General features: G+C 46.0%; 1 protein-coding gene across 2 annotated transcripts in view; it reads left to right on the forward strand.

Annotated features, from left to right (window-relative positions):
* Nucleotides 1-25,777, forward strand: part of PDZD2 (PDZ domain containing 2) — a 468,191-nt gene that overhangs the window by 141,620 nt on the left and 300,794 nt on the right. The window contains exons 2-4 of one of the 2 annotated variants that reach the window (XM_054555451.2): nt 4,805-4,886; nt 5,246-5,327; nt 15,848-16,683. In XM_054555451.2, the coding sequence (XP_054411426.1) occupies nt 16,208-16,683 (476 nt within the window). In that variant the 5' untranslated portion in view covers nt 4,805-4,886; nt 5,246-5,327; nt 15,848-16,207. The remainder of the gene's footprint in view (nt 1-4,804; nt 4,887-5,245; nt 5,328-15,847; nt 16,684-25,777) is intronic. The other variant, XM_024246854.2, reaches the window with a different exon arrangement.

Consider the following 25,777-nt stretch of genomic DNA (forward strand, 5'->3'; position numbering starts at 1 on the left):
CAAGCGACTCTCCTGCCTCAGCCTCCCGAGTAGCTGTGATTACAGGTGCCCGCCACCACACCCGGGTAATTTTTGTATTTTTAGTAGAGACGGGGTTTCACCATGTTGGCCAGGCTGCTTTTGAACTCCTGACCTCAAGTGATCAGCCTGCCTCAGCCCCACAAAGTGCTGGGATTACAGGCGTGAGCCACCGCGCCTGGCCACCACTTTAAATTTTAAGTTCCCAAAGGTGAGGACTTTTATTTAAAGTTGGTTTAAACTTTGTTTTAGATAAAGTTGGTTTAAACTTGATTTATTGCACTCAATGAATATTTGCTGGATGAATGAATGATTCCTGCCTGAGGAGTCATTCCTCACTGGCTTAACCAGTGTTTATCTTGTGGAACTTGGGAACACCAGAAGCATGCACGCGTCTTTCTTTCCATTTTTTTTTTTTTTTCTGGTCTTGAGACTCGTGGGAAAGGGCTTGGGTGGAAGGTGTCATGGAGAGAGCCTTGGAAAACACGGGAGGGAAGGATGAGGACAGGACTGGGCAGGAGGGCACCTGGGCTTGCCAGGCAGGGGCCTAGAGCATCCGCATCGGGGAAGGAGGCCAAGTTTTTAATCACCTCCTCAGGCGAGAAGCCTTGAGATTTCAAGTTGAGAACAAGTCTTCGGTTATTTTCACATAGTTTCTTTAGTGTCTCACTTGGCACAATCTGCGTGCTCAGCATCACAAAGAGATTGATACTGAACTTGGAGTCATCCAACCAGGGTGCTTAAAGTATGTTGGAAATGCTTCAGTGGAACCTGGTGGGTGGCAGGTAATGGCCATTTTGCTAATCTTGGTAATTCCCCAGATCGGCAGCATGCCTGAGAGTGTCTATTTCCTATAGCACCTGCCTCTGAGGCCTCAGCAATGGAAACATTAGACTCCTGTCCTAAATGTACCCAACCGCCTACATTTCCCCTGTAGAGATGTGCCCTTGTGCCGATGTTGTCTCTAATACAAAGAAGTTTTATTTTTTCCCCCCTTCCAATTTCCTAGAGAAATGCTTTGCTTAATGGATGAGAACCTGCCTTCCAATCTGCAGGGAGTTTTTGCCGAGTGACGTCATGGACACATAGTGCTCTGACTGTCACTGAGTCTCCAGTCCCCTCTCAATCTGTTCCCTCATCTTTGGCACTGGGATGCTGCCACAGGGCCTCAGGGCTCTGGGAAATGCAGGAGCTGCCTGGAAATTCAGAGCATAAGGCTCCTCAGTAGGGCTCCAGGTCAAGAGTGGAAAAAAGAACATGAATTCCCAGCTTTGCTTGTGACTTTAGTTCTGTCCCTCCCGTCCTCACCTCCTGCAGGCATTCACAGACACCATTCTGAGCACATCAAAACTGCCTGTGCCAGATGGCCATTTTGCTAGCTCCCGTAGTTACACTAAATCCAGAGGTGTCCTCGGGACCTGGGGCAATAGTGAAATCCCTTCTTCACAGCCCCGAACTTAGACATAAAGGAAGTCAAGTTTTTATTTTGAGAATTAAACTAGTAAATACAACATATAGAGTTGGATAGCCAGTCTCCAAGTTTCCAAGGTAAGACATTGTCCTTGAATGCATGTAGAAAGCAAACATCAAATCACAGTGATCTTGTGGAGGATGGACTGAAATGGGATTGTGCTTGTAATTCAGAGAACAGAAATCGTTACTTATTGATGTCATAATGTGCACTTTGGAGAAAGGGGATATGAATAGAAGGGGGATAGTCAGTGCAAAACAGGGACAAAAACTCTAAGAGTAAGAAGTTAGTGATGCCTGAGGCTAGGCGTGGTGGCTCATGCCTGTAATCCCAGCACTTTGGGAGACCAAGGCAGGTGGATCACGAGGTCAGGAGTTCAAGACCAGCCTGGCCAATATGGTGAAACGCTGTCTCTACTAAAAATACAAAAATTAGCCAGGCGTGGTGGTGGGCGCCTGTAGTCCCAGCTACTCGGGAGGCTAAGGCAGAAGAATCGCTTGAACCCGGAAGGTGGAGGTTGCAGTGAGCTGAGATCGCACCACTGCACTTCAGCTTGGGCGACAGAGCGAGATGCCGTCTCAAAAAAAATAAAAAGGTAGTGACGACTTTTCTAATGTTTTCTAGTAGTGGGGAGTCTTGGCTAAGTAGACAATTTCCTTTGCAAAGCCTCAACTATAGTGTGGGAGAGGGAGTGCCTGAAGCTACCTGAGCTAGAGCCCTTCCTGTACTCACCTGGGTCTCCTTAGTCCAAGTTTGCCTTTGCAGCATCCTGCCTTCAGGGTAAGCATGCATTGATTATGTGGATGCAAACATCCTGCCCACTTAGTAATTGTCTTTCCAATTGAAAATGAATGAATGAGCTTTCTTGCTGGTACCTGTATGTTTACACATGAGAAATAGATGCCCTTGCAATGTGCTGACAGAATTCATGTTTCCGAGCCTTAGAACCTGAAGACATGGATGGTAGGAAGTTCACCAAGATCAGGGTCACCTTGTGGCACCTCCCTGGCAGTGACCTTTCCCAGCCCATATATATATGTCATATATATTATATATTTATATATAAAAATATATATTTCCCATATATATGTCATATATTATATATCTATATACATACATATATAAATATAATATATTGAGACAGGGTCTCACTCTGTCACCCAGGCTGGAGTGCAGTGGTATGAGCATAGCTCACTGCAGCCTGAAACTACTGGGCTCAAGAGATCCTCCCATGTCAGCCTCCCAGGTAGCTGGAACCACAGGTGTGCACCACCAGACCCAGCTAATTTTTCAATCTTTTGTAGACACAGGGTCTTGCGATGTTGCCCCGGCTGTTCTTGAATTCCTGGGCTCAAGTGATCCTCCTGCCTCAGCCTCCCAAAGTGCTAGGATTACAGGCATGAGCTACTGCGCCCTGCCCAGACCTGTCTTTTAACTGTGCACATGCCCCTACCACAGCAGGATCTAGAGTGACAGTGGATCCAACCTCATCATTTCCCCAGACCTCGCCCCAAGGTTCGGTGGTTTTCAGCCTAGTTCCTCTCCATTTATGCTATCTCACGTCTTCTTACAGTCTCTCCACATCACTTCTCTCCCACCCTATTAAGGGCCATGATGGCACATGAGTAGCAAAGGGGTCATGGAGGGACTCGGGGTTAGTATATTCTCCTACCTCCTCTGAAATCTTTCCTTCTGAATTCTGAGTTCCTGACTGAAAGAGGTCAGCTGAGGATTCTTGTTCCTCTCACTCCCATGGACTTTGACTTTCCTTCTCATTGTCTGAGGCCTTTCCCACAGCAAGGCCTGGGAAATGGGGGAGCTTCTCAGTTGACACAAGGTTAAACCTTTGTGCTCCGTGATCTTTTGGTTTCCTCTGAGAATTCATTCTCTGCATCAGGCACTCCAGCCCTAGCTCCTGCAAGCAAGCAGGCGAGCAGTCCAGGGAAGGGAGAGGGTGGAGGTCAGCCTCCATACAGTTTAGGCTCCTGCCAAATTGAAGAGGCTGCGGGGCCTCAGTGGAAACCCCAGATTTCCTATTGTACCCCACCCCCCAGGCAAGTTCTTCCCCGCTTCTTGAAACCTTGGTTCTATTGCTGTTCCAAAGAGCTTTTATTCAGTAGGATATATTTCTTCTTGTATTCTGGAAAAGCTGGGATAGGGTTATAAGCACATAAATGTAAAACCACCCCTGGGGCTCCCCTCCTCCTTTGTCTTGGCAGATACTCAAAGTCTGATAAAGCAATTTGGCCCATCTCCTCTGCAATTCAAAACTTCCGTGGTTGTGTATATGCTTCCTAATGAGGCCAGCTACTTCATCCCTGCCTGGCTAACTTAGCTCCAAGGTTTGGGGAGGTGTAGGGGGAATGCCAGAGCTGGAAAGAAACTTAGTAAAACCACCTCATTTGGCTGGTAAGGAAACTGAGGCTCACAGATTTTACATGACTTGCCTGGGGCCTTACAGCTAGCTAGTGGCAGAGTGTATTACTGGCTCTTATAAATATTTGAATCATTGTTAATTAATGATGAGGTCAGATCCTGAGTAGTTACATGCTAAGAATTTAAATACGGTAAATAGATTATGTACTCAAAAGTCTAAACACCAGAAGCATCTAACAGCACGCTTGGTATGAAAGGATTTGTAAAATAACTATCCTGTTTTAAAAAAAAATCACTCTGGTGTAATTAAAGAACATGTGATGATCCTATATGTGGATGATGTAATCTACTGGGTTGTGGATGAGTGGGTTGGTAGTATCATGGCTGCCCGATCCATACCACATGGACAGGATGATCAGAAGGTAATGGGCAGTCACAGTGACCTCCTGGCTCTCTTGCTGCTAACACAGAAGCCCTGACTGTTTTCAGTCAATTACCTATTCAGTAGATAGCAACTGTTTCAAAGCATTGAACTGCCATTGTACAAATATGCACATTGCCTCGTAAATGCCCTCTTTCCTCAATTAGTATGCTCTTTTAGAATTGAGACATCTAAACTCTAGAAATATGATTAACCCAGAACTGGCCAAATCCTGACATCCTGAGTAAACAGTCTTAAACCGCAGAGCTCACATTTGAAACCACAGCAAATATATTTTAGAAGTAGGTAGGGAACAGAAATAACTTCTAATATTCATTAGGGTTTTTTGGCCTTCAATATTCATGAGTCTACCTGCAATTTTTACTCATTCCCATTTTTATTTGGACAGATAGTCCATAGGACATATAATATCTTCAGGTAATAGAGTCTCAAAATAGCTGCCAGGTTGTCCTTTTTCATTTCATTCATTTTTTTTTTCTTTTTCCTATTCTTCAAAGGTCATCAAACCCAGAAACTGAAGGATCTTGGGCCTGCCTTGATGTTCATTTCTCTCATCTATAAAATTGAAGGCTGGAGGAGGTAATCCCTGAGGTTCCTTCTAGGTTCTTACCTTCTATAATTTATTAATATATGGAAACACCTCTCTCATCCCCTAAAACCTCAGCATTGACCTTGGAAAGCCTCACTTCTCAGAAAAACCACAGCAAATATATTTTAGAAGTAGGTAGGGAACAGAAGTAACTTCTAATATTCATTAGGTTTTTTTGGCCTTCAATATTCATGAGTCTACCTGCAATTTCTACTTATTCCCATTTTTATTTGGACAGATAGTCCATAGGACATATAATATCTTCAGGTAATAGAGTCTCAAAATAGCTGCCAGGTTGTCCTTTTTCATTTCATTCATTTTTTTTTTCTCTTTTTCCTATTCTTCAAAGGTCATCAAACCCAGAAATTGAAGGATCTTGGGCCTGCCTTGATGTTCATTTCTCTCATCTATAAAATTGAAGGCTGGAGGAGGTAATCCCTGAGGTTCCTTCTAGGTTCTTACCTTCTATAATTTATTAATATATGGAAACATCTCTCTCATCTCCTAAAACCTCAGCATTGACCTTGGAAAGCCTCACTTCTCAGAATCCATCCTATGCTCCCAAGTGCACCTTCCATGGGTCTTTACGCATTTTATTGTTGCTGTTTATTTTATGGTCTCTTTCTCCAGTGGACCGCAGCCTCCACAGGCTGTTCATCTTTTCTTCTCTAGCCTAGCACAGTGCCTGGCAGAATCAACCTTTGTTGCATAAAAGGCTAGATCAAATTCTCTGCCTCATACGCACAGCCCTTCATCTAGTGTGGAGTCAGCCATGTAGGCAGATACAAATTAGCTCTCCCAGGCCGGGCGCCGTGGTTCATGCCTATAATCCCAGCACTTTGGGAAGCCAAGGCGGGTGGATCACCTGAGGTCAGGAGTTTGAGACCAGCCCGGCCAACGTGGTAAAACCCTCTCTCTACTAAAAATACAAAAATTAGCCGGGCATGGTGGTGGGTACCTGTAATTCCAGCTACTCAGGAGGCTGAGGCAGGAGAATTGATTGAACCCAGGAGGCGGAGGTTGCAGTGAGCTGATATCGTGCCATTGTACTCCCGCCTGGGCAACAAGAGTAAAACTTTGTCTCAAAAATTAAAAAAAATAAAATAAAATTAGCTCTCTCAAAACCTAAGCTGACTTAAGGGAGTCTCAGTAGTTTGTATTTGCAATGTTTCTCAATCAGTTGTACGTTTATGTGAGACACCTGGGACTGCACAATTATGCTAATGTATCACTGGTTAAGTTTATGTGTGCTTTCACTTTTTTAAGGGGTAGACACATGCTCTGTATTTTTTGGCAACCCTCAAATTGAGGTAGGAACTCAGTAATAACTGCTAATTGGAAAAGTAGCAGGACTGAAGTTGAAGGACTCAGGATTATGTTCAGGGCCTTGAAACTGAGGGTGAAAAGTGAATGAAAGCAATATATTCACCAAGGATTTCATTCAGCTATAACAGAATATCTAATTAACAGGGCTTAGACAAGATAGGTGCCTGTTTTTCTCTCATGTAATAAGAAGTCTGGAGGTAGAATGTCTGGGGCTGGTATAGCTGCTCAAGGTCACAAGATGGTTGCTAAAGCTCCAGCCATCACATATGCATTCTAAGCAAGAAAAAGGAAAAAGAGACCCCATATGAAAGGAGCCTCCCTGGATGCCTCTCCCAACAACTTCATGGGCCAGGACTGTATCTTATGTCCACTGTCTCTGAAGGTGCATTAAGAAATGGCTTTTTGGCTGGGCACTTGCTCCTCGAACACAGGTGGGTTTCTGTTAGTAAGGAAAAAGTGAGCAGGATACTCTGTAGGGAACTAGAATTCTCTGCCACAGTCCCCTTCTTTGGTTACTGAGACATACCCTTCTTTCCATTCAAGGCGTAGGCCAAGGGAGGTGGCGCCCTAGCCTCATCCAGGTAGCATTTCCAGACTAGAGCCCCAGACCTCTGGGTGTTATGTGGTCTTCTCCATCAGCGCTAGGTAGGGCTCCTTGTGAACAATCTTTTGTACCCCCAAGATACAATACTGGAAAAGGTATAAAATAAGTACAATAAAAACTTCCGGGCTGGGCGTGGTGGCTCATGCCTGTAACGCCAGCACTTTGGGAGGCTGAGGCACCTGAGGTCAGGAGTTTGAGACCAGCCTGGCCAACATGGTGAAACCCTGTCTGTACTAAAAATACAAAATTAGCCAGGTGTGGTGGAGGGTGCCTGTAATCCCAGCTACTTGGGAGGCTGAGGCAAGAAAATCACTTGAACCTGGGAGGTGGAGTTTGCAGTGAGCTGAGATTGCACCACTGCATTCCAGCCTGGGCAACAAGAGCGAAACTCCTTCTCCAAACATTCCATTTATAAAAGAAGAGATGGAAAATACCGTGGTCACTGTCCATAGCTATGACCAAATCCTTCTGGCCAAGAATAGCAAAGGTCCTCACTGGCCACCCCTTGCTCTGGTGGAAGGAACTCCTTGTTTATGGCCTTCCATGGCCCTTGCCTCTTACTGGGACGTCATTTTTTTGTTTGTTGGTTGGTTTGTTTGAGATGGAGTCTTGCTCTGTCACCAGGCTGGAGTGCAGTGGCGCAATCTCGGCTCACTGCAACCTGCACCTCCTGATTGTCCTGCCTCGGCCTCCCGAGTAGCTGGGACTACAGGCACCCGCCACCATGCCCGGCTAATTTTTGTATTTTTAGTAGAGACCGGGTTTCATCATGTTGGCCAGGGTGGTCTCAGTCTCTGGACCTCAGGTGATCCTCCCACCTCGCCCTCCCAAAGTGCTGGGATTACAGGCATGAGCCACCGCGCTCAGCCCTGGGAGGTCATTCTTCATTCACTTTTGTGATGGGCACAGGAAGGACACCTTTTCCGGGGGCTGAACACTTTTTGAAGCCTTACTTGTTGATGTCAATTGCTGGTGAGAAAGAGGGAGAGGAAGAGTTGCAAGGTTGCTGTAGAGATTTAACCATCCCAGGCTGTTGTGGACCAGGGTTGGAGTTTTTTTTTTAAGGTATCTAGTCTGTGTGTTTCTGGTCAATTCCCTATGATTTGAATCCTTTACTTTTTAACTTAGAATCCGCACCCATATCTCTACATTTTAACTTAACATATGCTACTTAATGTATGCTGCTGAGGACAGTTGAAACAGTGGTTTCTGGTGGGTAATCACATTTTTGCCAGCAGACTTACAAACTCCAGCTAGTAGGACACCACTTGTCTGCTTCTGATAAAGCTGATTTTTGTAACCCTGCAACGGTCCATAATGTGGGCTTCCCAGGCAATTTAGATTGCAGACTCAATGTCAAGAGGGCCTTTCTAAGCAAAGTGATAGTTCTCTTTATCTCTGATTGCTTACTGAGTTGGGGAGCTGTAGACTTTGCTGAGAGTGAAAAAGCACCTACTGGCCAGGTGCAGTGGCTTACGCCTGTAATCCCAGCACTTTGGGAGGCCAGGCGGGCAGATCACCTGAGGTCAGGAGTTCGAGACCAGCCTGACCAATATGGAGAAACCCCGTCTCTACTAAAAATACAAAATTAGCCGAGCGTGGTGGCGCATGCCTGTAATGCCAGCTACTCGGTAGGCTAAGGCAAGAGAATTGCTTGAACCCGAGAGGTGGAGGCTGTGGTGAGCCAAGATCGTGCCATTGCACTCCAGCCTGGGCAAGAAGAGAGAAACTCCGTCTCAAAAAAAAAAAAAAAAAAAAAGGTAAAAAAAAAAAAAAGCACCTACCAATGTTCTAGATTTTTCATACCATTTTTCCTAACTCCACAACCTCAGTCAACATGTAAATGACTTTGCAACATCCAGCAGTAGGCAATTTGACCAGATACTTCACATTGAACAGCTAGGGTCAACACTTTCCAGTCCGCAACTTTCAAGTCCTTAAGATCTGCTTCCTGACCCCATCCAATTCCACATTATAGTTTCTGTTACTTTCAGTTCCCCCAACTTCCAGGCACCAAATTCTGTGTTCAGGGTGTAATTCAGATAATTGGTTGGATTGGTAAAAATCCACGTAACAGCGACTTAACAACACAGGGGTTTATTTTTCCTCTCATTTCTGCTCTTCCCTAAAGGAATGTTGGTGTAACCCTACCCAACAATTTCCGCTTTCATCCCATTGGCCAGAATTATGTTGTGTAGCTATCCATACCTGCAAGAGAGACTGCATTTTAGTTTAATTCATTGCCACTCCCAACAAAATAAAGGAAGAGAGAATGAATATCAGGTAGAGAGCCACACGCTTCTGACACAAACTACATGTTTATCATATGAGGCCCATCCACGGCTGAGGAGCAGGGACCACCAGGCTGGGTGCTGGCCCGGGTAAGTCAGGTATAGTTCAGGAGGGCAAGGTCATCAGAAGCAGGCAGGCAGCAGGCTGATGTACAAGGAGCAAGGCCAAGTCCAATGGGTCTGGGTTCTAGTTCTGGCTCTGTTACTTATGAACTGTGAGACATTGGGCATATTAGTTTGCCACTTTGATTCTATTATTATGGTTTGTTTTGTTTTGTTTTGTTTTTTTAGACAGAGTCTCACTGTGTGGCCCAGGCTAGAGTGCAGTGGCGCAATCTCAGCTCACTGCAACCTCTGCCTCCGAGTTCAAGCAATTCTCATGCCCCACCCTCCCGAGTAGCTGGGATTACGGGTGCACGCCACCATGCCCAGCTAAATTTGTATTTTAGTGGAGACGCGGTTTCACCGTGTTGCCCAGGCTGATTGCGAGTTTCTGACCTCAGGTGATTCAGCTTCCCAAAGTGCTGGGATTACAGGTGTGAGCCACTGCACCCAGCCTTTGATTCCATTATTTATCTGGGCCTATAAAAGGGGGAATACTAACAGTGTCTCCCTGCAGCACCACTGTAGCAGTTAAATAAGGTAATCCATGGAAGGTGCTTATTTATTTTATTTTATTATTATTATTATTATTTTTGAGACAGACTCTCACTCTGTCTCGCCCAGGCTGGAGTGCAGTGGTGTGATCTCAGGTCACTGCAGCCTCCACCTCCCTGGTTCAAGCAATTCTCCTGCCTCAGCCTCCCTAGTAGCTGGGATTACAGGTGTGCACCACCACAGCCAGCTAATTTTGTATTTTTAGTACAGATGGGGTTTCACCATGTTGGCCAGGCTGCTCTCGAACTCCTAACCTCAGGTGATCCGCCCACCTTGGCCTCCCAAAGTGCTGGGATTACAGGCATGAGTCACTGGGGCCCGGCCAAAGGTGCTTATTTAGAACAGTGTCTCACACACGGTTATGCTCAGAAAACATTAGCCAATGTTGATAAAATAGGGCCAGACATCCTTGTTTTATAAGGTGGTTGTGAGGATTGTGGGGTGGGGGGTGGGGGGACAGAAGAAGAAAACAAGGAAGCTCCTAGCACAGTGGGGGCACTTTCCCCTCATTTCTTCTGTAGCTACATCTGTCCTCTTTCATCCTTGGGCAGCCAGGCAAGTCTTTACCTCAGGGCCTTTGCACCTGCAGTTCCCTCTGCCTAGAACAACCTTCCCACAGATATTCTTGTGGCTCAGTGTCTCACTTCATTCAGGACTTGTTTTCGAGCAAGAGAGGCTGACTGCCCCATGCACTAGAAAAGCTTTATAATGGCTGGATGCAGTGGCTCATGCCTGTAATCCCAGCACTTTGGGAGGCTGTGGCAGGCGAATCACTTGAGATCAGGAGTTCGAGACCAGCCTGGCCAACATGACAAACCCCCATCTCTATTAAAAATACAAAAAATTAACTGGGCATGGTGGCCTGCATCTGTAAGCGCAGCTACTGGGGAGACTGAGGCTGAGAATCGCTTGAACCCGGGAGGCGGAGGTTGCAGTGAGCCGAGATTGCACCATTGCACTCCAGCATGGGCAACAGAGTGAAACTGTCTCAAAAATTTTTTAAAAAGCTTTATATTGAAAGTTGAAGGAAACAGGAGGTCTGGAAAGTCCCTTGGGCACACACAGTTGTCTCTTCGTGCTAACTCATGGGTCATGTGTGCAAATTTGGGCAGAGTTAGTATGAAATGTGGTGGAAATTCAGGCTGTGATTTCAGCGTGCTCATTCTGTGCAAACTCCAGGTGGCCATATTAGTTTGAAGCAATTTCTGCCAGTTCTTACAGCTCATGTACAGGGAGTTTTAGTGTTTCAGCAAGTTACTTCTTTTTAAAAAAAATCTGTCATCCTACCAACACAAAAATTTCTGTTATTGGTTTCTTTAATTCTTTGGGGCACAATTTCAGTCTCTCAGATGTCACCTTCTCGCTATCCTCTGACATTACCATAGTTACCATCACAGTACTGTCACCATCTGACGTCATAGTATTTTGCATTTGTTTAATAATTCACCATCTTCAGAACACAGGCTTCAAGAAGCTTTCTGGGACATTGTTTTGTTCAGGACCCAGCACATGATAAGACACTCAATCAACATTTGTTGAATGAATTAATAGTAGATATTTAATCATAGTTGGTTTCTTTCTTTCTTTCTTTCTTTTTTTTTTTTTTTTGAGATGGAGGAGTCTTGCTCTGTCACCCAGGCTGGAGTGCAGTGGCGCGATCTCGGCTCACTGCAAGCTCTGCCTCCCAGATTCACGCCATTCTCCTGCCTCAGCCTCCCGAGTAGCTGGGACTACGGGCGCCCACCACCACGCCCGGCTAATTTTTTGTATTTTGTTTAGTAGAGATCAGGGGTTTCACCATGTTGGCCAGGCTGCTCTCGAACTCCTGACCTCAGGTGATCTGCCCGCCTGGGCCTCCCAAAGTTCTGGGATTATAGGCGTGAACCACCACGCCCGGCCCATAGTTGGTTTCTTTTTTTAAATTTTTTTTTTTTATTTTTGTGGGTACATAGCAGGTGTTTACAAAGTTGGTTTCCTTTTAAAATGATAGCATTTTCTAAAAGTGAGAAGAGCATAGGAAGATTAGGTGAAGGTCGAAGAACTTGGAATTTAGCAGAGGTCAGAATAGGAGAATGTCTAGAATCCAGGACATCTGGAAGGGAGAGCTAGTACATGACAGCCCGGTGTGAATCTGATTTTAAGGCAAGGTCGAGATAAACCAGAGGATCCTTTTATACCCCCAGCCACGTTAAGGATCCAGGCTCTGAATTTTGGGTGACCCTAGGCCTATAGGAGACGATTAGCTTCAGTTAGTTCATTGGTTCTCAACCCTTTTATTGTCCTCGCATCCCTGCATGGAGAAAAATTAAATTTAAGTTCTCTGTAACATGAGAAAATAAATACTAAGGAATAAGATTTTGTCAGGTAGGATTGAGCTTTGGTAGGAGGAGGAGGGGTCTGCTAACCGTTATAGCATCTGAGACTTTTTTTGCCTCCCTCAACTAATTTTCACCCCCTTGTGAGTAATGTTACCTACTGAGACTGCATGGTTTAGCTCAGACAGGATCCAAGAAAGTTGGTAGATTTTAACACCATATCAGTAAATTATCTCAGTAACAGAAGCATTTATTTTGAATGCTAAGGCTGTCAGCTTCAAGCGACTCAAAATTAATTTAAATTATCACAGCTATTTGCTTGAGATGGGAATCTAATTGGAGAATTATTTATGAGACACAAAAATGGACTGGGCTGTTGCAGTGAACCTGCATGTCCAAAAATTGTGCTCACTGTTGAGATGGATTGATCTTCAAGATGGGAAGCTTGTAGGCCTTTGCACAGACCAGCCATCCAGGGAGGTCAGTATTTGTAACTGCAGATTTCTGTTCTGTATCTTCCCTGAGTCAATGTTTTGCTCACTGGAGTGTTTTATTGGATGTTGTGGAAGAACCACACTTTTCATAGTATTGCAACATTGTCTGTCTTTCCTTATGCCCTGAATCATCTCAAATCATCCCAAGTGGATATTGATGCTCCTACTTCCCTTGCTTATAGAAAAATCCCAGGAAAATGGGTTGATAGAATAAAGGACTGGAAGGATTACTGGAAAGCCCTCAATTATAGGTATGGGATTGAAAGGCTGTGTAGCTCATGGACACGTAAGAATAAGACTAAGTGTCTTTGAGGGTGTCCGTGTATTTCCAACAAATTTTCCTCTCCTGAAAACTACTTCCCTGCCCGCCCCCCCCCCCCCCCCACGCCCTTCTAGGGCCTGAGGTTGGGCTCTCAGTGGCCCTGTTGCTATCCTGCGGCCCCACCCTCTTGGCCAACAGTAATTGGATATCAGATCCGAGCTGAGCCAATCAGCTTCACTCACTTCCAAAGTAGTAATGAACAACTCCAGTTGCAAACAGTGGAAAACAACTCAAGGTAAAGTTTATTTTCATTTAAAGTTTTGTTTAGTTTCATTTTGCTTTACCTTTTTTCTTTCATTTTAAAGTCGTCAAAATTTTACAATGTAATTTATTATAAGGATCGATGCTGGCTTTCAGGTTAGGGCGAGGGCAGCAATGCAGCCCCGTCCAGGATGGCGGAAAGTGAGGACGGGAAAGCTGTGGGGAACCCAGGGGGCGCTCTCTCCCGGTCCTGCGCCTCTGCCCACCACCGATCAGCTTCTATTTCTTAGAATGACTTTCTTTGCTACTCAATCCACACAGGAGATAGAATCGTTCAAAAGTTGGTTAGTTCAAAAGCTATGACTCCTGCCACACGGTAGAAACTAGGACTCTTTCAGAGTCGCAGTACTGAGGTCTCGGGGAAGAACCCTGATTGTCCCAGCTTGGGTGAGATGTCAAGCTCTGGACCACCCCCACGAAACGGGAGGGGAGGGGCAGGGGAGTGTTATCGTAGACCTATTACACACTAATTTCCATTTATTTATGTATCTCCCCACTAGAGTATGAATTCCTACAGGGCAAGGAATTTGCCTTATTGCTGGTATGTAACCAGTGCCAAGTTCAAGGACTTGATAAATGTTCGATAAATACTTGCTGAATAAATCAAATGGGTGCAAATTGACACCAGGAAAACATTTCCTACTACTCTTCAGTTTCGTTTTCCTCAATCAGACTTATTTAAAGAGCATCCTGCCCAAGATATTTACAGTTTTTTTGTTTGTTTGTTTTTTGTTTTTTTTTTGAGACGGAGTCTGGCTCTGTCGCCCAGGCTGGAGTGCAGTGGCGAGATCTGGGCTCACTGCAAGCTCCGCCTCCCGGGTTCACGCCGTTCTCCTGCCTCAGACTCCCGAGTAGCTGGCACCACAGGCGCCCGCCACCACATCCGGCTGATTTTTTTTTTTTTTTTTTTTTTTTCAGTAGAGACGGGTTTTCACTGTGTTAGCCAGGATGGTCTCGATATCCTGACCTTGTGATCCGCCCGCCTCGGCCTCCCAAAGTGCTGGGATTACAGGCGTGAGCCACTGCGCCCAGCCTGATATTTACTGTTTTTATATGTATGGAGCCATCTCAACTGTGACTAACATCCTGAATCACAAGCTGTTAAAATTGTAATGTAAAGGGTCTTTTAAAAATGTCTTACAAATTATTGGGAGTCTACGATGTGGTAGGTGCTGTGCTGGAGTAGTGAATATATTGATGAATAAGACAGTGACCAGCCTGGCCAACATGGTGAAATCCTGTCTGGGATTACAGGCACCTGGGATTATAGGTGCCTGCCACCACACCGAGCTAATTTTTGTATTTTTAGTAGAGATAGGGTTTCACCATGTTGGCCAGACTGGTCTCGAACTCCTGACCTTGGGATCCTCCCGCCTCACCCTCCCAAAGTGCTGGGATTACAGGCGTGAGCCACCGCGCCCAGCCTTGCATTTCTTTTAACAACCATGTGATTATATAGATGATATTTGCTAAACTTTTGATTTATTTGGAACCAATTAATAGCTGGCACTCAAGTTCTTTGGAAACTCAAAGTATGCTATATTGGAAATTTCTTTTTGGTTACTGAGTAATAAGGTCATTTATTATTGACATGGCTTCTGACACCTCTCCCACGCATTATTATTCCTTGTTAAATCACTTCCTGAGAAGGCTGGAGAATGTTTTCCACCTTAGATGGCACGGTTTATATTGACTTTCTCCGGGAGAAAGTGAAGTTCAGAGAAGAGCGTGAAAGGGATCACTTTTCTATGTTTATGGAGAATGGAGGTGAAATTTTTCTTTGGTGGAGAAGGCGAGTTGGCAGTAGAATTGAATTAACCTTTCACTGGGGACCTAATATGTACCAGGCACCGTGCAGAATTCAGAGGGAGTGTGAGGCTTTAGCTCTGGTGGGAGCCGCTGGTCCTGCTGTCTGCTGACTGGTGTCACCACTGTATTCAATGTGTTTAAAAGCAAGGCAAAGAAGGCACCTGTCTTCTCACCCAGGCATTTGGAGAAACATTTCTCTGGAGGGGATGGCTTTTAGGTTGGCCTGAAAATAAGTCAGTTTTAACCATTTACCAAAGGAAATGGAGAGAGGATACTAAAACCTGGGCTGCAAAGAGCCGGACTTCCCTCTGAATCTGCAGGATGGCGAAGTTTAGGAATTGTGTTGCCCTGGGACGGAGGCGGGATCTCTCCATGGTGTTGATCGGATCTTTCTTCTCTGGGTAGTGTTGTCAGAACAGATTTCTGGAATGGAGAGCCTTCCTGTGTGTACAGCTGGGCTGACCAAGGCAAATCAACATAGATTTTCATTTTCTAGGAGTGTAAGATTTTAAATATATGCAGATCCTTCCACAGCCTTCCATGGGGTCTTGTCACACAGCCTCCTGGTTGGGTGTGAGTTTGATAGTATGTTGGTGGGGGTTGTCTTGGCACAAGTCATCTGGTTTCTCTGCTGATCTAAGAAACTTCCTGGAGAAGGCCAGTGTTCCAGAGGCGTCTGTCTGAGAGAAGGGAGTGTCCATACAGCATGGAGGTAGCCACACGGGGGAATGGGGAAGCATTAGCTTCTGGGTTTGTGCTTGGTGCCTGAAAAGTACACGTGGTCCTTCTGTAACACAGGAGGCTATGTTTTCTAGGTGAGAAGGCTCACTGTTGTAACTGGAGCTTTTTGTTTTTTCCTCTTCCTCTCCCAGGTGTGAATGAGCCCAGGGAAGGACACACGGCCACTGCTGGAGGGATCCTCCATTCCTGTGTCATTTGCATGGGTCCTGCTGTGAAATGAACCTGGCAGGGACTTGTTAGACACTTCCTTCCTTCCCTCATTGAGCACTCCAGCACCATTGTTCCACAGTTGTTCTAATCGGGTCCTAGCTTCCTCCTGCCAAGGCAAACAGCATAGTCTCGAGTAGGTGTCCCTAGGCTCATCTGCCAGCCTGAACATGAACACAGGCAAAGCTGATGATGGCCAGGGACCCCAGGGGACATGGGGCCCTGTGGGGTCCGGCCCCCAGGAGCAAGACCTCTCATGATGCTGGTGTCTGGGAGTGAGCACCATGCCCATCACCCAGGACAATGCCGTGTTGCACCTCCCCCTCCTCTACCAGTGGCTGCAGAACAGCCTGCGGGAAGGTGGGGATGGGCCGGAGCAGCGGCTCTGCCAGGCGGCCATCCAGAAGCTGCAGGAGTACATCCAGCTGAACTTTGCTGTGGATGAGAGTACGGTCCCACCTGATCATAGTCCCCCTGAAATGGAGATCTGTACTGTGTACCTCACCAAGGAGCTGGGGGACACAGAGACTGTGGGCCTGAGTTTTGGGAACATCCCTGTTTTCGGGGACTATGGTGAAAAGCGCAGGGGGGGCAAGAAGAGGAAAACCCACCAGGGTCCTGTGCTGGATGTGGGCTGCATCTGGGTGACAGAGCTGAGGAAGAACAGCCCAGCAGGGAAGAGTGGGAAGGTCCGACTGCGGGATGAGATCCTGTCACTGAATGGGCAGCTGATGGTTGGAGTTGATGTCAGTGGGGCCAGGTAAGTTGGGGGAATGCCTGCTGGCCCAGGGGCTGGACACGGGAACCCAGTGGTTCCCAGATCTGCAGCTGCAGAGGTTTATGAATCCTGCCAATAAGAAGCTGATGGCATAAGAAATGTCTCATTTAAACCCCCTCATCCATTCAACGCAGCATCACATCTTCAACTGGAGCACCAAAGGTTGGGTCTTGGATGTGTTTTCATCTGCCTGTCCCATATCACCTTAGTCCCAGAAACCATGAGGCTCCCAGACTCACAGTCCAGAAGCCCCACCCTGGAAGATCCACTTTGATCTTATCTGAATGCATCGAATACTCTCGAGCATATTTCTGTTTTCTACTCACATGACCACCCACCACCATATTAAGTTATTGGACTGTCTTGGTGTTTCCCAGGTGAATCAGGGAACAAGACCCCAAGGGCCTCAAGACCATTCTCAGGTTCAGTGATTAACTAGGACTCACAAACTCAGAAAAGCTGTCATATTTCTAGTTTCAGTTCATTACACCGAAAGGACACAGATAAACATCAGCAAATGTAAAAGACACAGAGAGTAGAGTCCGTGGAGACCAGGCACAAGCTTCCAGTTGTGTCTCCCAGTGGAGTTTTGCAGACGGTGCTCAGTTCTCCCAGCAATGATGTTTGACGCCAACCAGGGACACTCACTCAAATCTTGGTGTCCAAGGTTTTTCTTGGGGGTGGGTCATATAAGCATGGAGCACCTGTGTGGTTGACTTTGGCTACTCCTCTCCAGTCCCTCCAGAGGTCAAACTAATGCCACGTGACCCAAGTCTTCCACCGTAAGTCACATTCTTAGCATAAACTCTCTGGCAAGGCCAAATACCCCCAGGTACACAAAGACACTCTTGTCAAGCGGGATATTCTAAGGGGGTAGATCTTATCTCCCAGGAGCCAGTCCTTTCTTTGGAATGCACATGGTCTCAATACCCCACCCCTGGTGAGTTAACCCTTCACTACGCATCAGGGTTTTAATGATAGGTATATAGGAAAGAGACTGGGAAAGAATTTGAGGATATTCTGAGTGAGATCCATGAATTTTGTCAAGCTTTTAGGGGCTTCTGGGAGTAAGGCTCCTATGTCCTAGAAGGAGAGAATCATGGAGAGAAGGCCACCTTGAGAAATGTAGTTGCCTTTGGATGATGGAGACAGCTCATCCAAGGAGACTCTGCAAGGAGACAACCAGAGCAGAAATACCTTGACCTTAATCTTCATCCTCCCTCCAGTGTCAGAGCCTCCCATCAGTGGAAACCAGCCAGAAGCCAGGGGAAGGGGAGTCCATTGATTTGTCTATATGTGTCAGTGCCCTGGTGCAAAGTGCAGGGTGGAAAAGAATGGAGATTGGATGTGGAGGGTCAACAAGAAGTAGTCACTGGGCACATACAACATGGTCCAAATTCAAATGATCCAGTACATGGAAAGGACGTAGCACAGAGCTGGCTCACAGGTGTGAGGACTTATGCAGTAGACACTCTCACCAGTATTTCCTTTGGTTTGCCCCTTCAACTGCAGAGATGCTTTTAGCCAATGGCTAGGTGCCTGACTGGCCGCTACTGGGAAAAGCCACTCATTTTCAAGGAGGGATGAAATGATTTTATTTGGGATTAGAGATTGTTCTCAGAAAAGGAGCAAGGCTGACCACCACCAGGCTCAAGATGCTGCAAGGAGTTGAAAAATAACTCAGGTTCCTGGAGGCTGGGTCCAGGGTTAGAAGTGGAGATTGCCATGGAGTTGGAGATAGTCCTTTGAAAGTAGTCCCTAAGAGCCCCTACCATTTGCAGCTATCTAGTTGGAAAGAAGCTGATTTGGATAGAGAGGTAGAAGGAAGATCAGGGAGGGGACATCCAGCAGGAGGATGAAGTAGTCAGGAGCTCCAGCTCCAGAACATAACTGGGGCTGCCTCCTTGGGTTCCCTTTACTAGCTGGTTGATCTTGGGAAAATTGTACCTCTTAGCCTCAGATTCCCCATCTGTGAAATGGGAATCATAAGACTATTGATGCCAATAACTAAATGATTAAATAGTACATACAAAGGGCTTAGCACTATGTCTAGTAAGTAGTAGTCTATATGTATTAATATCATCATTACTACCATAATGGAGAGTGTTTGGGAGGTTGCTGGAGTCTTTAGGAGGCAAAGTTTTCTTTCCCAGCCTCTAAAAACCTATCTACCCCTGGGATGAGATGACTTTCCAGCTTCCAGTGGAGGATTCCTTGATGTTTTCATTTACTTGTTGGGGGAGTGATAGGATGATGCCCAGTTTTGCAAAGAAAAGAGATGAAGAAGAATAGAAGGTGATGGGCCAGGGTCATGACAGGAGGTGGAACATAGAACTAGAATCTTTATTGAAGCTCTGAAGAAGGATCACATGTGGCGTGATGGAGGGAGCAGTGGACTGGGTTTGGGATTCCAGGTTCTCTCCAAGGTCTTCTAGCAACTAGCTTTGAGACCCTGGGTAAGTTTGTTGGGATGGTGGTATTGGGGTGGGAGGGAGGTTCACTGTAGCTGCCTATGCTAAAATACTAGGGGTGAATCTGTGAAACACTTTTTTATCTATCTGGGCTAGTGTTATTGTTCCAGAAGCCCATAGAGGTTTAGTGGTGTTCCTGGGATGCCACAGTGATAACTGGCAGAGCCGAGGCTCAGGCTCCGTCTCTGACTCCCAGCCAAATGTCCTATTCGGTGCACCACTGCACCAATCCACTTCTGGGCACTCTGAAAGAGATGCTTGGATGGGTGTGGCCTGTTAGTATCTGGACTCAAAGAGCTGAAGCTGAGGAGCTTAGGAAATAGGAATAGGAGAAAATGTCAGCAAATAGACCAGTGGGATTTGTAATTGTTACAAGTGGCTGTTCCATAACATACCTGAGATTTGTTTTAATCAGGTATGGTAAAAGATGCACACATGGAAATGACTGTCACAAAGTCTCAGATCTGTAGAAACAGGAGGCACGCCACACCACACAGGGCTACACAGGGAAGTGCAGGGGTCAGTGAGGAGGCAGAGAAGAGAGAGGAGAGCATGGCCCAGAGCCTTTATTTTATTTTCTTTTTTATTTTTTTGTTACAGACAGCATCTTACTCTTATCACTCAGGCTGGAGTGCAGAGCCACAATCATAGTTCACTGCAGCCTTGAACTCTTGGGCTCAAAGGATCCTCCCACCTTAGCCTCTCTACTAACTATGTCTACAGGTGTGCACCACTGTATCTGGCTTTTTTTTTTTTTTTTTTTTTGTAGAGATGGTATCTTACTGTGTTGCCCAGGCTGGCCTCAAACTCCTGGCCTCAAGTGATCCTCCCATCTTAGCCTCCAAAAGTGTTAGGATTACAGGTGTGAGCCACTGCACCCAGCTCCATAGGCTTTATTGAGGTTTTCATGGGAAGGAACAGAGGAGGCAGGGTAGGTGGCTGAGTGTGCTTAGGATTGGATAGTTTGAATAATTTCAGTAGGCTCCGGACTATATGGTCCTTAGTTGTCCAGGTATCTGGCCCTGGAGTGATTTGAGGCAGGGAGAATATTGGCTTGGTGTGTGAGTTTGATAAAGGAGATAATTGGGTATGGCTCTGGGTTGGTTGGTTTGTATGTTAAAGCTCTACTCACAAGGGAGTCCTTTGCTATTTCTAGGAATCAGCCACTCCTGGGAGGGGCAGCCTGTCGATGTTCAAGACTCCAAATGTCAGAGCATCAAGAATACAGAAAATAGGGGCAAGGTAGCTCACGCCTGTAATTTCAGCACTTTGGGAGGCCGAGATGGGAAGATTGCTTGAGCCCAGGGGTTCAAGACCAGCCTGGGCAACATGGCAAGTCCCCATCTCTACAAAAAAAAAAATTTTTAATTAGCTGGGCATAGTGGTGCACACCTGTAGTCCCAGCTACTTGAGAGGCTGAGGTGGGAGGATTGCTTAAGTCCAGGAGGTTGAGGCTGCAGTGAGCCATGTTTGTACCACTGTACTCCAGCCTGGGCAACACAGCAAGACCCTGCCTCCAAAAAAAAAAGGATACAGAAAATAAGAACATACAATGAAAACGCTGGGCTTCTGGAAACCTTCCACAGCTGAGGAAGTAAAATCTCATTTAGTGGTCAGCAGTCATGGCTTTGAAGTTCCTTTCTGTGTTGATGCAGCCGTGTGTGTGCTAGACGATGAAAAGCCAGGTGAAAGAGGGTGTATCCTGAAGCCACTGAGATGTAGTGGTAGGAGAAAGGGAAGGCCAAGACCTATTGCTTGGTCTTCATGAAAGAGAGCTTGAAATTGAATCAAGTAATGAGGCAAGGAATCCTCAAGTCCTGGGCTCCTATTGCCTCATAACAATCAAGGAGTTAACAAGACAGACTAGCTTGATTTTTCACTCCCTAGTTCTCTTGAATAATCACAAGAAGTACCATTTATTGAGCAGTTTCTACCGTAGAGGTTGTCTGCCAGCCACTGTCTCATTTAATAGCGACCACAATTCCATAAAGGACAGCCTTTGATGAGAAACCTTGGCTGAATATCACTTGCTCACGGTCACCTAAGTAAGAGGCAAAACTAGATTTGAACCCAAGTCCTTCTGGCTCCATTGTCTGTATTCCTAACCACTGCGTTGTACGACCTCAACTTCTGCACCAGATCTGTACTTTGGTCCTTGTGCGATACTACCTCAACTTCTGCACCAGATCTGTACTTTGGTCCTTGTGTGATCTGGTGCATAATTTCATGGATGGTTTACATCTTCACAAAATACCTCCTCAGTATAATCACAGACACCAGGGAAGAAAATGACGTATGAAGAACAAACTATAAGGTTTCTTTTCTACCTGCACAAACTGACAAGGAAAACAAGCCCCCTGCCTCATCTTATACAAGGAAGCCTGGCCAGGCGTGGTGGCTCATGCCTATAATCCCAGCACTTTGGGAGGCTGAGGCGGGTTGGTCACCTGAAGTCAGGAGTTTGAGACCAGCCTGGCCAACATGGCGAAACCCTGCCTCTACTAAAAATACAAAAAATTAGCCAGGTGTGGTGGTGCCTGCCTGTAATCCCAGCTACTTGGGAGGCTTAGGCAGGAGAATCACTTGAACCCAGGAGGTGGATGTTGCAGTGAGCCTAGATTGTGCTGCCATTGCACTCCAGCCTGGGCAACAGAGCAAGACTCTGTCTCAAAATAAATAAAAGGAAGCCCAATTGTAATATAGACTCCTTTTGGCAAACTTAGCTCTAGCCAGAGCTTCGGGACTAGAAGCACTTTGCAATTTAGGTAGTAGGGAGTTGAAAGTGTTTTGAATGTTCTCAAGATGTTCCTTATCACTCTTTGTGACTGACTGTTTCCTTCAGTGCTAAATTTTCCCACCTACCTATGTGAGTTTTGTCTTAAAAAGTGGTAAGTAGAAATTAGAGTTCTGTACAGACCCCAGTGTACCTCTCTGCCTCCCAGCAAATGGTTCCCCGGTTGATGGTTGCCTGTTCACTCTTACTTGTAAGCAGTGGGTTTCAGGGGTCAACACACCAACTTACCTCCCAGCGTGATAAATGGTCCACACTAGCATATATAGGTGTCATGTGAGGTACTCTCTTGCAGTCTCTTCTGCTCCCTGTCTGGAGTTTGATTTTGAATTCAAAACTACCTTAGATGATGTTATGGGTTGAATTATGTCCCCCCAAAATTCATATGTTGAAGTCCTAGCCCCCAGAATATGACCTTATTTAGAAATAGGGTCATTGCAGGAATAATTGGTTCCTGCAATGGAACTGGCTTCAAGTGATTCTACCGGAGTAGGTTGGCCCCTATTCCAGGATAACTGTTGTCTTTATAAAAAGGGCAAATTCGGACACAGACTCAACACAGGAGTAACACCATGTGTGATTGGAGTTATGCTGCTGAAAGCCAAGGAACGACCAGAAGCTGGGAGAGAGGCTTGGTACAAACCCTTTCCTAGCCGCTCCAAACTAGGGGAGCTTGGCTCAGCTGACACCTTGAGCTCCAGCATCTCACCTCTAGAACTGTGACACAGTAAATCCCTGTTGCTTAAGCCTCTTGGTTTGTGGTCGCCCTAGAAAACTACTAGTACAGGTGACATTTTGTCCCTGTCACCTTATAGGAGTCCATCTTTTGGATGATTTCCTCCCTGACACTGGACACTTTAGAGCACTGTGGATGTTTTTTGATGAGGACACTCTGAGAACCATGTGTGTGTTAAGTGTGAAAGGAGCAGTTACAATATGTGGAAGATAAGGTCATGATTTGCTTATTTCAAAAATTAGTTTAGGGTCGATTTGGAATGTCCGTTCTTTGAGAAAGAACAAAAAATTCAAGGCCATGGGTTTGACAGAACTTCTGTACTCCAGACCTGGTTTAGAGCCTAAACCTGTGACTGCCTCCAAATTACAGACCCTGTTCCTGATTCGTACCTTTTCACTGGCTGGCACTCCTGATCCCTAGTAATCCTGGGAAGCCTTCATTCTTTTGAGTGTTAGCAGCTTTCTCCTGGTGGGAACTTCTAGAGAACTTTCTGGGAAGGGGAGGTATTCGTGGTGTTTGATGTCACGTGCCCCATCTTGAAGGCATAGCTGATAACTCATGGAGGAAAGTTTTTGTTTGTGAGCTCTATCACATCCACTCTGGGGACCTTCTGGAATGTTCTACTTACTTGTTTGGTGCAGGGAGAACTGGGAAGGTTTTCTAGATTCATTCCTACAAGGGAATACTTTGTAATGCCAGTCACTCCCTAGCTTTCTATAAGTAAACCAGATCTGTTCCCTAAGGACAGATTGTTCCAAATTGGTCGCAAAATATGGAATTAATTAAAACAAAACCCACACACCAAAACAGAAACAAATGTCTTTTCTGAAAAGTAAAAGTCTTTTCACTTAAAACGCATTTTTGCAGAATGTAAACTTTGGGCGTCTTTTTTTTTTTTTTTTTTTTAAATGGAGTTTCACTCTTGTTGCCCAGGCTGGAGTGCAATGGTGCGATCTCGACTCACTGCAACCTCCGCCTCCCGGGTTTAAGGGTTTCTGCTGCCTCAGCCTCCCGAGTAGCTGGGATTGCAAGTGCCTGCCACTACGCCTGGCTAATTTTTTGTATTTTTAGTAGAGACGGGGTTTCACCATGTTGGCCAGACTGGTCTTGAACCTCTGACCTCAGGTGATCCACCCGTCTCAGCCTCCCAAGGTGCTGGGATTACAGGCATGAGCCACCAACCCGGCCATCTTTGTACATTAGTAAACGTGAGCAGAGCACAGTGCAAAGAACACGGGCCTCGGAGAGAGGTGGGTCTGGCTTCTGGACCCACTTATTGGCTGTGTGATGGGGGCAGGTGACCTCAGCCACAGGCTGTTGCTGCTATTTCCCTAAAAGGGTTGTTGAGTGGATGACAGATTATTTACCTAATGTACTGAATACAGCATCTGGCACATGGTAGATGTTCAGCCAGAGGTAACTTGTAACACCCCACCCAGTCAGCCTCAGGCAACCTGGACCCAGAGCACAGTGTGCACCTGAGAAAAGCCCTTTGAGTTTGAGGGAGAGAGAAGAGCCTCAAACTCTGCCTGTTCACTCCACAGCGAAGACAAAGAATAATCTTTGGTCCAGACACTGGGGTCCATTCCAATATTGAGCGAGTGGCGTGGCATGGGGACCCACCATTTGGAAGGGATGCTGGTGCATGCAAGAACCGGGTCCCGGAGCCTGCAGGGCCCGACGGCACCTTTGAGTTGCAGGAGTGTGAGAAGTCTGTGTGGTCCTAGAAGAGGGGCCAGGATGCTGGGCTGGCAGGAGGGGGCTGGGGGGCTCAGGGCGACAGGCCAATTGGTACAGAAGTATGACATGCTGTGAGGACCAGTGGAATGTCAGCCCTGGTCAGAAGTCACCTTCAGCACAGTACCTGCTGCCTTGAACTTGCATGTAAAATTAAATTTAGGGTTGTTGCAAGCTTAGGCTCTGGTTACCCATGGCAACCTTGAATTCTGTCTGGATTATAGCAGATTTTAAACAGTGTCAAGAGGCTGCTAGAAGGTGTTACTTGGAGAAACGACTGCAGGTAGTGATGTAGGCAGGAGATGATAGAGAGAAAGAATTGCCAATTGTAGCTTGATACTATAGTCTCTGGGGCCATTTAGCAAAAGAGTCCTGCCTACCTGAATATGCCCAAAGGTGCCCGATGCTCTATGCAGGACTGGATATATAGTAAGAGGTCATCATCATCATGACTTAGAGACATTAAGGAAAGGTGAAATTATACTCAGCTTGCTGTTTAAAAAGCCAGAGAAGCATGTAATACACTTTAGAAAGATTTCCCTTACCAGTTAAAACAAAAACAAGTTTCAGCATTTAAAATTCAATTATGTGGAAAACCTGCCATGTGGAACAGCCCATTCCCCAAGGATGAAGTGTAAATGAAGCATTACGGACTGTTTGTTCGTGACCCGCTTCATTCCTTTCAGACTGCTGTCTCCATGTGCTGTTTCACTCCGGGACTTGGTTTCTGGAAGGTATCCCAGGGTTCATCCAAGTCCTGTTTTCTCACTGTACCAAGGTGGAAACTGAGGCTTCAGGAGGTGGTTTCCTGGGTTCAAGTATCATCTTAGAGAAGAGCGACGCCTAGAATTCATGCCCTCTGACTCAAATTCTAGAATGTTTTCTTTAACATCATAAATAACAACTAATGAGGCTGGGCACAGTGGCTCATGCCTGTAATGCCAGCACTTGGGGAGGCCGAGGCGGGTGGATCACTTGAGGTCAGGAGTTTGAGACCAGCCTGGCCAACATAGTGAAACTCCATCTCTACTAAAAATACAAAAAATTAGCTGGGCATGGTGGCACACACACCTGTAGTCCCTGCTACTCAGGAGGCTGAGGCAGGAGAATCGCTTGAACCAGGAGGCGGAGGTTGCAGTGAGCCGAGATCACACCACTGCACTCCAGCCTGGGCAACAGAGCAAGACTCCATCTCAAAAAAAAAAATAATAAAAATAACTAATGAAATTAGGATGGTTTTTTAACAGTTTATTATTTACATAAAAACATAGAAAATCTATGTTTTTACCTGTTCTGAAAATGAATAGTTACATCTAGAACCTTCCATCTCAACAAGAGCGT

Source organism: Pongo abelii, chromosome 4, assembly GCF_028885655.2.
Source record: "Pongo abelii isolate AG06213 chromosome 4, NHGRI_mPonAbe1-v2.0_pri, whole genome shotgun sequence".
Classification (NCBI taxonomy): Eukaryota; Metazoa; Chordata; class Mammalia; order Primates; family Hominidae; genus Pongo; species Pongo abelii.